Genomic DNA, 12,975 nt, shown 5'->3' on the forward strand with positions numbered 1-12,975 from the left:
CTTTTCATTTTAAAAAGGCTGCAAACTGGTCAGGTGAAAAACTAGGGGGAAGCCTATCATCCAGACCAGTTCCGGATAGGTTGCGCACTATATGGAATAACTCCGCCTGCTGGTTGGACGCTTCGCTTATCCGGTTAGCAAAGTAAGTTCGACAAGCAGCCTTTACCTTAGGCAGGTAAAGGTTAGTTGCGACCCTGTCTTCACTGCACCTTTTTTGGCAGTGTTAAGTTGTCTTAGCACAAAGGGAATGACAATTCTCCTATAGTTCTTTATATGGCACCCATCGCCTGCAGGAACGTCTTGAGAAGTCTTGAGCCCTCTTTGGTGCTAGTAGTGAGGTATGCATCCCCCTGCGTGGTTACCAATTAGGCTTTCACATATTCAGCATGAAGGTCCAAAGAACCCTCTGTAAGTGTGTTTGATTGAACATGCTTACAACATTTCTGTGACTGGGAGCCCTGCCTTCTCAGACTTTCCAAATATGGGAACATTGTAAGAAAATTCACCTTATCGTCCTTTGACCTTTCTATTAATCTCACAAAGGCTTGATTAGCAACAGAGGAAGGATGATACCCCTCTTTATATATGCTCACACATTCCCACCATTGTCATGACTCTCTCTGCTTTCAGGCTACAGTTCCTGAATATGAATTTGGTTCCCTTTGCATTTTGAAAAACTACTACCCTGTTTCCCTCAAAATAAGACCTAACCTGAAAATAAGCCCTAGTATGATTTTTCAGGATGCTCTAACCCAAAAATAAGCCCCAGTTAAGTGAAACCCCACCCTCCAGCATTGTGCAGCAACCAGAAGAAGATGACATTACTGTATTTGAATAAATGTAGATAGTTGTACATAAAAAAACATCCCCTGAAAATAAGCCCTAATGTGTTTTTTGGAGCAAAAATTAATATGACCCTTATTTTTGGGGAAATTCGATACCATAGCATTCCTCTACCACTAAACTTTCCTTAGCATCAGGATGGAAGCCAATAATTACTGCTGATATAGATGAGGGTAGACAACAGTATCCAGTGCTATGTTCTGCTGTGGTGTTCAACTGATTTCTTCTATGTTAGTATGCTATTGCAAAATAAATATTATTATACTTTTAAAAATGTATAGTATAAGTAAAGAAGCTAGTTTTATTGAATTTGTTGTGGGGGAGATAATGGATTATTGGATAAAAAGATATCTAATTTGTCCCCTATAATTTCTCCCCCCACTTTTTTGTGTGAATGCTGACTTTTTCCTTTTGTTCTCTAGACTATATACAATCGATGTAAACTTGATGTAAATGGATCATACTCGCCTCCTACTAATAGTGGATCATCTTTGCACCAAGAAAACGCTACTCCTCTTTCAAGGTACCAATGATTTTCTGCATAAAATTGTATTGGGATCAGAAAATGTCAAGGCTACCTTATGGAACAAGGAAAAAACAAGTCTCTGTTTCAGAGAAAGAGCAGCCTCAGTCTCAATATTACTATTCCTGTAAACTCTGCCCATTGGCCATGGTGGCTAGAGCTTATGGGAGTTGTAGTTTGCCTGTTCTTTGTCTTGTGATTTGCAGAACTGTTTTACAATGTACAGTGAACCAAATTAGTATGCAGAAGTGTGGCTGGAGTCCTGACCTTGGCAACTGAAACTATACAAAGCCCACAATAAATATATTAGATGATGATGATGATGATGATGATGATGATGATGATGATGATGATGATGATGATGATGATGATGATGATGATGATATACCACCTATCTGACAGCCAGGGCCATTCTGGGCAGTTTACAACAGATAATATATTTCAATTTCATACACGTGTAAAGTGTTTTTCCCCTTCATGCTGTGCAAGCACCTACTGTATTGGCATTTTGTGTAAATGTTATGTGCTGTCAAGTCATATCTATTTTATGGTAACTGTAATTGGGTTTACAAGTTTTGTCACATATTTAAGGATTGGTTTCATCATTGCCAAACTCCCCTAGTGAATCTTCATGGTCAAGCAGGGATTTGGACCCAGTTTTCTGTCATTCTATTCATTACACCATACTGGGTTTCTTTTTGGTGTTGTAATACCTTTTCCCATTTGCCTTCAGTTTATGTAGCACTACTAAGAGCAGTATTAATTTGTAATAAATTATAATCTTATTGGAATAATTAAGCATGATCTTTGAAGTAAAATTATGTTTTCTGAAATAAAAATTAAATTTATCTCATAACATGTGTATCACTTATACATTTCAAACTTTTTACAGAAAACATGAATGTTTCAAACCATGGAGTTATATTCCTGATGGAATCATGCCCGTTTTTTGGCGTGTAGTGTACTGGACATCACAGTTCTTAACATGGTAAGGAGTTGGGAGAATTTACACAATGGCTGAATCTGCTCAAACTATTTAGCCCAAAGATATTAAACTTGTTTAATGTATACTCTTTGGATATTGATGTCTTGTGCTGGAACTTTTGCTAAGTTTAGGCTAAGAACTAACAATCTTCCTAACATTAAATTGCATATAAGTATTTTAGGAAGACTGCTTGATGGCTCCATCAAAACAGAATAAACTTGCTTAAAGTTTGGGGTGGATTTGATCTGGGAAAGGAGCTTGTCTCTGCTGATGATTAGGTTCTCACTTCACCTAAGATTCTGTAGGATGTGTTTTCTAGTTACAGATGGTCTCATGAATTTGTTCCTAGCTACTAATAACATGTTTCCAAAATTCTGAACTGCCAGAGACCATTTTTAAAAAATGTTACATGAGGTAACTTTACCTTGCAATTTATTCAGTCCACCTGTGAGATAAATAGTTTCAGCCTTATAACCATGCTGAATATGTTCTGTGACCTTTGATTATATTTGTACTTGTTTCTGCCAAATTATATAGAATGTGGATGGATAGGTAACTTGAAACTCTTTTGCATCATTAATTTTGTTGTTCATTCCTAGGATTCTTTTACCTTTTATGCAATCATATGCTAGATCAGGAGGCTTTTCCATTACGGGAAAGATTAAAACAGCACTAATTGAAAATGCAATCTATTATGGGACATACCTTCTAATTTTTGGAGCATTCTTAATATATGTGGCTATCAATCCAAAGATCAACTTGCAGTGGTAAGCTTTCTTAGTTCAAATTCTTTAAATGGCTTTCTTGGTTCAAATTCTTTAAAATAGTTTTTTTAAAAAATTGATTCTAGCTCTGAACTGTTTATAGGTACACTATGGAGTTCAATTTAACATTATTTTCTTTTTCAATTTCATGTTCAGTTAAATGTGATGTTCATATTTTTCTTCTGGCAGAAATAAAAAGTCATGAAACCATAACTCTACTTTAAACATGCCCAAATTATTTGTACAAGAAGCCTCCAACCTATCATGTAATTGGCTCTTTGTAATTATCTGAAGGGTAGGATCCTATATATACACACTGGAAATAAGCCCCACTGAGGAAGTGAGGCATACTTCAGAATTAATATGCACCCAGTTGCTCTGTTAGAGGGGACTATCCAACAAGTGATACCAGACAAAGGTTTATTTAGGTATTTGGAGGCCATTTGTTTTCTGGTCCCAGTTCTTGAGAAAGTGGGTTTATTTCTCATATCTGAAAAGGTGTATTGTCATGTTTCAGCACTTCAGTATTTCAACAGTTGTAACATTTTCCCTGTTTTAAAATGAAACATTTAATATTTTCATGTTGAAATTGTAATATTTCAGCATTTCATGTGGAATTCATATGGGACCTCACTTTAGTGAGGAGGATTCTTCTTTACTGTTTGTGTTATTTGTCTGTGATGTTGTCCTTGAAACTCTATTCCTCTCTGGTTTTCTGTCTCCCACCACAATCATGCAGCAAAGAGTTATCTTGGGACACTGAACATGTTAGCCTATTCCCCCCTCCCTTTATCATAATTTTGCAAGCCTTTAGGGTCTGTCAAACCTGCTGGTCACCCTCTCCAGTGCATAACCGGTTCTGTTCTACCATGCTTAGACAGTTTAATATTGGCAAAATATTCCAGATCAGCTATCAGTAGCTTGCCTGATGGCTTAATAAATTTTCACATCATGTTTCTTTTGCACTTAAGATATTCTGAGAGTTGTATTGCAGCACTTCCTCTATAACTAATTGGTTTGCTGTTGTCTTTTAATGTTTTTCCTGCCAGCAGTACATATGTAAAGCAAAGGGATTTTTACTTAAATGAGAAGTAAAAAAGCAGTGGAAGAAAGACTGTGTTTCATTGTTTTATATAATGTTTAAAATGTGTTAATATTGATTGTGCAATGGCCTTGATTAATTATTGCATATGAAAGCTCCGGGTCATTTTGTCTGTTTTTAGGAATCAACTTCAAACAATTGGAATAGCCGCTGCAAACACCTGGGGTCTCTTTCTTCTAGTTTTGCTGTTAGGGTATGGCCTGGTTGAAATTCCACGATCTCACTGGAATGGAGCGAAGAAGGGCTACCTTCTCATGAAGACTTACTTTAAGGCTGCTAAACTGATGACTGAAAAGGCAGATGCAGAAGAAAACTTGGAAGACATCATGGAGGTAAGTCTGTTCAGCTGGCTAGCTATTTCTTGGCAGCAAAATTGACCTGACACATCCTACACTGCACCCAGTGCAGTGCTTATGCAAGGACCCTTTTGCTTGGGGCATTTACTGAATCCTCTGGGTTTGTTGTTACTGTCTGAAGTTAGTATAAAACACAGTCTCCACTTCATACATCATTAGCAACGTGGCTTAGTAAAAAGTGAAAGTAGTGTTTAGCACTTGTAGATTAAGGAAGGAATACATAACACTGAAGATTCCTGCATCTCATCCCAGTAATTTATCCCATAGTTTTGATAGTCATCCAAACTGGGTCATACTGTGCACTCTTTAATTCCTCCTAAGAAGGGTAAGTAAATTATAGACCATGTGTAGTCCTTCTAGCTAGCCCATATAGATCCAGGGGGGTTATGAATTCTATGAATTCCAGCTGTCACTGTCGAATATAACCTCTATAGAAGCAAAACCAACCCCCCCAAAAAAAACAACCCAAAAAATAGCAAGAGGTATGAAAATAATGGCTGTTGTGGGTTTTTCGGGCATCTTGGCCGTGTTCTGAAGGTGGTTTTTCCTAACGTTTCGCCAGTCTCTGTGGCCGGCATCTTCAGAGGACAGCAAACTGTCCTGAAAATAACTTCAGTGTAGGGCAAGTTACTTTTTCTCACTTTTTTTGCATTAAAATAGATTCCAAAGGGAAGTTATTGAATAAAGTTCATTGCTGGAAGCTTGAGAGAAGTCCTGATACGATATTACTTTCTAAAATATTTTAAGTTTAATACCTTTTCATCTTGTGCATGAATAGAAGTAGGGGACTCAACTAGATCTGTGGAGAAAAATGGTTCTGTTCTTTCCCTCAAATAGGAGGTGCGCAAAGTAAATGAAAGCATCAAATACAACCATCCTTTGAGGAAATGTGTGGACACAATATTGAAGAAGGTAATTATAAAAATTCAGCAATGTTGAACTTTGTAACACAGTGTCTATAAATTATGAAATTATCATTGCAGCATGGCAGGAAAAATGGTGACCTAGTTGCCTGAACAGAATTTATCCTTTTTTCCTCTACTCCTTCACATTGAGAAGAGCAGAACATTTTTATTTGTCCTCAAAGGTCCCATATGACAAGCATGACGGTATGTTGTGCCATGTTGTTAAGTTCACCATTTGATGTCTGACAACTTGTCAACAGTCACACACTCATGATGCTACAACAGGTTACTTTTTAAAAAGTGTAGAAGTAACAGTAGATTAGGGAACTACTATTGACAGATTCCTGTGGAAAAAAGAACTTAAAAGTGAAAGCTAGAGTGGGATCAGTTAATATTTTTATATTCCAGCAAACAACAACACTTGCATCAAAAATCAAATGTCACACAAAATGTGGTAGGCAGCATAAAGCTTGCACCTGAAAAGACCGCTATAGAGACTTCTTCTGATTGATTTACTTACTTAAAATATTTTTACCCCACCTTTCGCCTCTTACTTATAAACTAATGTGGCTACCCCTCTAGGAATTTATTTATTTATTTAAAATATTTTAGCCCTGCCTTAAACAAGTATAATATTAGAAATGGTAAGTAAAATCAATGGGATAGAAAAGAGGAGGCGGAAGCTAGTAGGCAATGAGCCTGGGCACAGTTGAATACTGTAGCTGTTTGCTGTATTTGTCAAACAGACTGGCTTCAATATGTGTTACTAACATATTTTGATACCTATCTTTTTTAAATTTCAGTGTCCTACTGAGTATCAGGAAAGAATGGGTAGAAATATGGATGACTATGAAGACTTTGAAGAAAGGCCAAATACATACCCATCAGAGAAAAGCCTGGTGAAGCTTCATAAGCAGGTATATAGGTAGTTTAGCTGAAGTGTACATATTATATTTATTTAAATCCATTTTTTCTAGGATGTTCAGCATGTGAAAGAGGTTCCCATCCTTGATGTGGGAAGAAACTTGTACTTGGTAATGAAACTTGGTGATGAATTTGGTTTCTTCTTCGTGGTCTCTGTGTATTTACGAAGTGCATGGCTCCCGTGGCAGCACTCCTTCACACCCTGGGAATCTCAGTGTTCACATACATTGACGATTGGCTGCTCGTAGCCCAATCGCACGCCCAGGCTCTAAACGACATTGCTCGTACTCTTTCTTTGTTAGCGGATCTGGGTCTCAGAGTCAACATGAACAAGTCCATCCTATCCCCCTCACAAAGAATCACTTATATAGGCGCCGTTCTAGATTCACGGAATGCACGAGTCTTTCTCCCTCAAGAAAGAGTGATGAAAATGCACTCTCTTGTCACGCATTTTCAACCTTACATGTTTGTAACTGCCCCTCAAGCACAATGATTTCTCGGCCTTATCACACTCACTACACCAGTCATTCAGCAAGCCCGATTAAAAATGCACTCATTACAAGCCTGCTACCTCTCCTTGTTCGACCCCCTTTCCGACCCACCCACTAAGGTCACTCCCAAACTTGCAACTCAGTTGATTTGATGGATCACTCCGGTCAACCTTTTTCTCGGCAGACCGTTTGCACCCCTTCAATTGACAACTTAAATTACCACTGATGCCACCCCTATCGGTTGGGGTGCGCATTGCAGAGGCCTACACGCTCATGCCACCTGTTCTCCATATGATAAAACACTCCATATCAACAACCTCGAATTACTTGCAATCTTCAAGGCTTTCCATGCTTTCAAGCCTCTCATTACCGGCACCGCAGTACAGGTGACTACTGACTACCACAGCGCTCTACTATAACAACAAATGGCAGAACAGACTCCCTGCCTCTCCTATAGCTTGCGGTCCGGTTTTGGGAATGGTGCCTGGATCACCATATGTTCCCATAGCGATCCACATAGTCACTCAGCACAACCAACTAGCAGACACTCTCAGCAGGTTTCATTCTCAGATGCATGAATAGTCTCTGGACGACTCGATATTCCTCCACCTCTGCAACAGATGGGGCCATCCTGAAATAGATGTTTTTGCCACAACAAACAATACCAAATGTGCCTGGTGTTTCTCCAGAGCGGGCATAGGTTGAGGCTCCCTTGGTGATGCTCTTATGGCGAGTTCGACCACTCAACCTCTCTACTGCCCCAATACTCTCCCAGCATTATTGGCTTTCCTTTCTTATCTCTTCGATTGTCATCTCATTATCCACGCTCAAGGTCTACATTTCAGCGATTGTAGCGTACCAAACAAAAGGCTCTGCTGCTGCCTCATTATTCAGACTTCCTACTCTAAAGCAGTTTCTACAAGGTGTTGCTAATTTGGGACCATCCAGACCTTTCCCACCATCACAGTGGTCCTTACACACTGTTCTCTGTCGCCTCACCTTGCCACCCTTTGAACCTCTTGCAACGTCATCTGAATATCTGCTCTCACTTGAAGTTTTATTTCTAGTGGCTATTATAGCAGCCCGTAGAGTGTCTGAACTTGCAGCTCTATGAGTGGACCCTCCGTTTCTTCAATTTCACCCAGACAAGGTTACACTCTATCCTGATATTTCCTTTCTTCCTAAGGTTGTTTCTGATTTTCATGTCTGTCAACCTATCATATTACCTACCTTCTTCCCATTACCAATGATGGACCTTGAGCATTCTCTCCACCTCCTTGATGTGAGGAGAGCTCTACCATTTTATGACCACGAAGAAGAAAGAGAGGTTACTTACCTGTAACTCTGGTTCTTCAAGTGGTCATCTGTGAATTCACACTTCCCACCCATCCTCCCCTCTGGCTGTCACGTCTTTACAGCGGCAGGCTGTTTGGGAACTGAGGTAATTGCCAGGACAGGCAGACCACGTGTGCTAAGGGGGCGGTCCTGGCGAATGCATATTTGAGCTCTAGAATATTCCGGAGACCTCTGCGCAGGCGCAGATTAAACCCATTAGTGTGAATTCACAGATGAACACTCAAAGAACCGGAGTTACAGGTAAGTAACCTCTCTTTCTGTGTTCTTTCCAAACAGTTTCTGTCTGTTACACTAGAACACTTGATCATCTGAACTAATAGCTTTGTAAAGTCTACATGGTGATGCTTGGAATGTAAGGATGCTCAGCTCAGACATTACTAGGAAAGCAGGAGAGAGTTGTAGACAGCAATCAAGGAGTATGAAATACAACAACTCACAGTGGAAGAAAAGATACTACAGAAGACAAAATTGATAGCTTTAACCATTGCTGTCCAGGAAAAATGATTACCAGTTTTATTTGGATGTGTGTTTATTGTATGTATAAGGGATATGTTGACGCTGTGGTTAAACCGCAGAAGCCTCTGTGCTGCAAGGTCAGAAGACCAGCAGTCGTAAGATCGAATCCCACATGACAGAGTGAGTTCCCGTCGTTTGTCCCAGCTCCTGCCAACCTAGCAGTTTGAAAACATGTAAATGCGAGTAGATAAATAGGTACCACCACAGTGGGAAGGTAACGGTGTTCTGTGTCTAGTTGTGCTTGCCACGTGACCACTGAAACTGTCTACGGACAAACATTGGCTCTATGGCTTGGACATGGGGATGAGCATCGCCCCCTAGAGTCAGAGATGACTGGACTAAATGTCAAGGGGAACTTTTACTTTTACCTTACCTTATTGTATGTACAGATGGCAAAGTGTGCCCACTTGTGAGGAAAATAATGAATTATCTAAGTGATTTATATATGGGATTTATATCTCTCTACCTTGCCCTGCTATTTTTTACTGCCATAAACAGCCATATCATTGATTTTTGTTTTGTTAGGTAATTTATTCAGTTCAAAGGCATCGCCGCACACAGGTCCAGTGGGGAATTCTTTTAGAACAAGCGTTTTACCTGGAGGATGTAGCAAAAAATGAAACCAGTTCCACCCATCAGTTTGTTCATACTTTTCAGTCTCAAGAACCAGAAAACAAGATCACCCAGTATCTTTACACACCAACTGTTGGTATGTGCTGTCATGGAGATAATTGAATATAGTCTGCTTAATAACAACTAGAAGTGATATAATAAAACCAAAAGGCTCAGTCTAATTCATTACAGAGTGCTCTTAGAAACTGTTCTCCTTTATTTTCTCCTCCCACCCACTGACTTACAGGGGCCTGTATAGTTAGGTAGTGCAGCAAACAGTTGGGGGATTCGGGTACCTCTGTATTTTTCCAGCATTCTGTTTCCACTGTTTTTCTCATCTTAGTAACTATGAACCATTTCTAGAGCTGCAGTTAGAAGAGGCCAGCCATTTTGAAGTAATTTTTATAAATTTATCTCTCTTTCTATCCCCTTATAATGTTTGCTTTCTAACCTCCACATCTTTTGTCTTTCCAGAATGGTATTGGGAGTGTCTTCTACGACCATGGTTTCACAGAGTTCTTGCCATTATTTTAGCCATGTTTTCAGTCATTGTTGTGTGGTCAGAATGCACATTTTTCAGCACAAAGCCAGTTCTCTCCCTGTTTGCAGTCTTCATTCAACTAGCAGAAAGGAATTATAATTATTTCTACATAGAGGTCAGTTTCCTGATGTTTTACACTTCTGTGTTTTAATACCATATTTTAACTAGAGCCTCGTGGTGCAGTGGTTAAAACGCTGTACTGCAGCTAAAACTGTGCTCATGACCTGGGGTTCAAATCCCAGGTAGCCGGCTCAAGGTTGACTCAGCCTTCCATCCTTCCGAGGTCGGTAAAATGAGTACCCAGCTTGCTGGGGGGGGCAATGTGTAGCCTTATAATGAAATTGTAAACCGCCCGGATAGTGCTTGTAGCACTATGGGGCGATATATAAGTCCAAAAAAAAAAAAAAAAAAACCCACTATAGCCCATAATCCTGCTTAACAGGAAATGCTTGATATCTTCTAGATCATGGATAGAGGCTTTGGCTTCCGAATACTTTGGACTATATCTACAGGACAACTTCAATGAGATTATTGGACATGTTGTGTGGAATATCAGATCATATATACTTCATATGTATAGATATACTTTATACTGTATGTTTAAAGTATGCACTTTTTCATACGCTAGGTTGGATGTCTTATCACCTAGGGTTCTTCAGTTCTGCATTCTAAATTATGATTATTAACATAATCATAAAATAAAGGGGTAGGCTTAATTGCTACTACTCTCCACAGTACTGTGGACTATTTTAAGAACTTTATTCTGTGTTACAGATCCAATTGCTCCTCTTTCTTACTAAGGTCAAGCAGTCTTCATATCAGTGTAAAGCCTAATGAATGCTTGCATGTACTCCCCTGATCGTCCTGTAAGAACCTGAAAGTGCCTTGACTTTTCAACATCAGGCACTTGATCCAACTGCCCCATGCATCAATCTGGTATGGCAGCTTCTAGGGATAGTGTGAAATAAATGGAAATATAGATAATATTTGAACAATGTTGAAATTTAGGATATTAACTTATTTCTGAGTTTTTAGAATTAAGCTTTATGCTTTTATTTATGAAAACATAAAATTGTTATGTCACCAAATCCTCAGATTATGTTCACAAATGCTATTGTGATAGGATGCATGACCATCTAGTTATGGGGAGAAAAAGGTTAGTATGAAGCAGAGTGTACATGTTGAGCTCATGGCTGTATTCTTGTTATCAGAAAACATGCTGAAGGATATACACACTTTTATGCAGCCATATTCCTGTAGTGTATATTTCATTAGAAGCAAAAATAAAATAATGAAAATGTGAATATCCCTATTCCTATGTCTTGTTAAAATGTTTGAATCTGTGTTTAAAGATCACATTCCTCTTGCCATGCAGTCTGAGCAGTATTATTTGTAACCTTGTATTTATGTACTTTGCCCTTTAGTTGTCAAATTCCAGCATATGTACAGTATATATGGAAAGCAAATGACATTTATGTATATTGTTTTGCAGATGGCCTGTTTCTTTACCATCTTTTTCCTTAGTATTTGTGTCTACTCTACTGTCTTCAGGATCCGTGTGTTCAACTATTATTATTTAGCTTCGCACCATCAGACAGATGCATATAGCTTGCTCTTTAGTGGCATGTGAGTAGAAATTTACTTTTTAATTTGGTCAACCTTAAATAATTAAAGGAAGTATAAAGAAGGAATTGGATATAATACCTTTGGATCTTACTCATAACCCCAAAACATCCAGAATGTACTGTAGCCCTTGATTTCCCTCATTTACAAAAGTTGGATCCTGATATCCACTTGTGGAAGGGGGCAGGCATATCCAGCTTTGATACTCCTGCTCTCCCTGACAACTTCCAAAATTACCCTAAAACTCCACTCAGTTTTTCCATGGTCTCCCACTTCTTTGGCACCATGGCACAGTCATCAATGTCCTGTCCCTAAGGTGTGGTAGTGGGTCTCCAGTAGCTTAACAGAAAGCCAAGGTTTGCTTACTCCATTTCGCAAGCAGTTATCTGGATCCTGACAATGTGTGGTTGCTGGTACATGGTGGTGCTTGCATAGGGATCAATCATGTAACAATAATTGTTTGTCATCAAGTTAATTCCCACTTATAGCGATCCTTCTCAGGGTTTTTAAGTAGAGAGTACTCTGAAGGGGTTTACCATTCCTTTATTCTGGGGGCATCATGGGACTGTGCAACTCGCCCAAGGCTAAACAGGCTGGCTCTTCTCTCAGGAAGCACAGTGGGGAAGCGAACCTCTGGCTCAGCAGCTAGACACCTAACTCACTGAGCTGTCCACCAAGTAGAAGACAATACAGTCTGTCAGTATTTATCAACTTGCCTACTCCTAAGCATCCAGTTCAGGGATATGCATTGTCTTCAGATGAATATGCAAGGACTCAATCAAGAGTATTGTGCAATTCGGCAACAACTGCAGAGCAGAGTGAAAAATGCTGGTTGCCCACCGAGAGTACTGTCCCTGTGGGTTCTTTGTATTACATGTGTAATTTGTGAGGTTTTTTAAAAAATTAACCAAAAGTATTTGGCAATTTGAACTGACACCATGAAAAATAAAATGTATGAATTGCTGGCATCAGAGGAGAAGGCAGGTGACAGCTGATCTCCCCAATAATGGCCAAGATGTTCACCTGACATTCAACCACTGAAGCACTAGGGAGAGCCCAGACTGAGTTCAGTGCATGCTATATGTATCTTTTTGTCAACTGCACCAACCATTTTACCTTGGTGTACAGCAAAACAAAAGACTAGTGTTGTCATTGCTAGCTAGGGTTTGTGTCCCAGTATGCTCTCTTTTTATTATTTTCTAATTTCCTTAGCTAAACTACTAGGATTGATTATATGTGTGTTTTTAAAAGTGGATGAATGACGTGTTCCTCTTGTAGGGGCTTTGGTTGGCTAGGTCAGAATTAGTGCACTAGGGTCTTGTCTCTTTTGCTCCCTACTTCTGCCTCTTTCTCCTTTGTGATGGTACAAATACCACTGCCTGCTAGCCTTCAGGAAATTCCTGGAGAGGTCCCTGTGGTCAAGAGGAAAACCTC

At 39.4% G+C, this 12,975-nt stretch overlaps 1 protein-coding gene across 4 annotated transcripts in view; it reads left to right on the forward strand.

Moving 5' to 3' along the window:
* Positions 1-12,975, forward strand: part of LMBRD2 (LMBR1 domain containing 2) — a 35,546-nt gene that overhangs the window by 6,406 nt on the left and 16,165 nt on the right. For all 4 annotated transcript variants that reach the window (XM_020795651.3, XM_020795652.3, XM_078384484.1 and 1 more), the window contains exons 3-11: positions 1,266-1,366; positions 2,259-2,354; positions 2,951-3,118; positions 4,339-4,549; positions 5,411-5,485; positions 6,282-6,395; positions 9,291-9,474; positions 9,852-10,033; positions 11,411-11,544. In XM_020795651.3, coding sequence (XP_020651310.3) covers positions 1,266-1,366; positions 2,259-2,354; positions 2,951-3,118; positions 4,339-4,549; positions 5,411-5,485; positions 6,282-6,395; positions 9,291-9,474; positions 9,852-10,033; positions 11,411-11,544 — 1,265 coding nt within the window. The remainder of the gene's footprint in view (positions 1-1,265; positions 1,367-2,258; positions 2,355-2,950; positions 3,119-4,338; positions 4,550-5,410; positions 5,486-6,281; positions 6,396-9,290; positions 9,475-9,851; positions 10,034-11,410; positions 11,545-12,975) is intronic.

Source organism: Pogona vitticeps, chromosome 2 (assembly GCF_051106095.1).
Source record: "Pogona vitticeps strain Pit_001003342236 chromosome 2, PviZW2.1, whole genome shotgun sequence".
NCBI classification, from domain to species: Eukaryota; Metazoa; Chordata; class Lepidosauria; order Squamata; family Agamidae; genus Pogona; species Pogona vitticeps.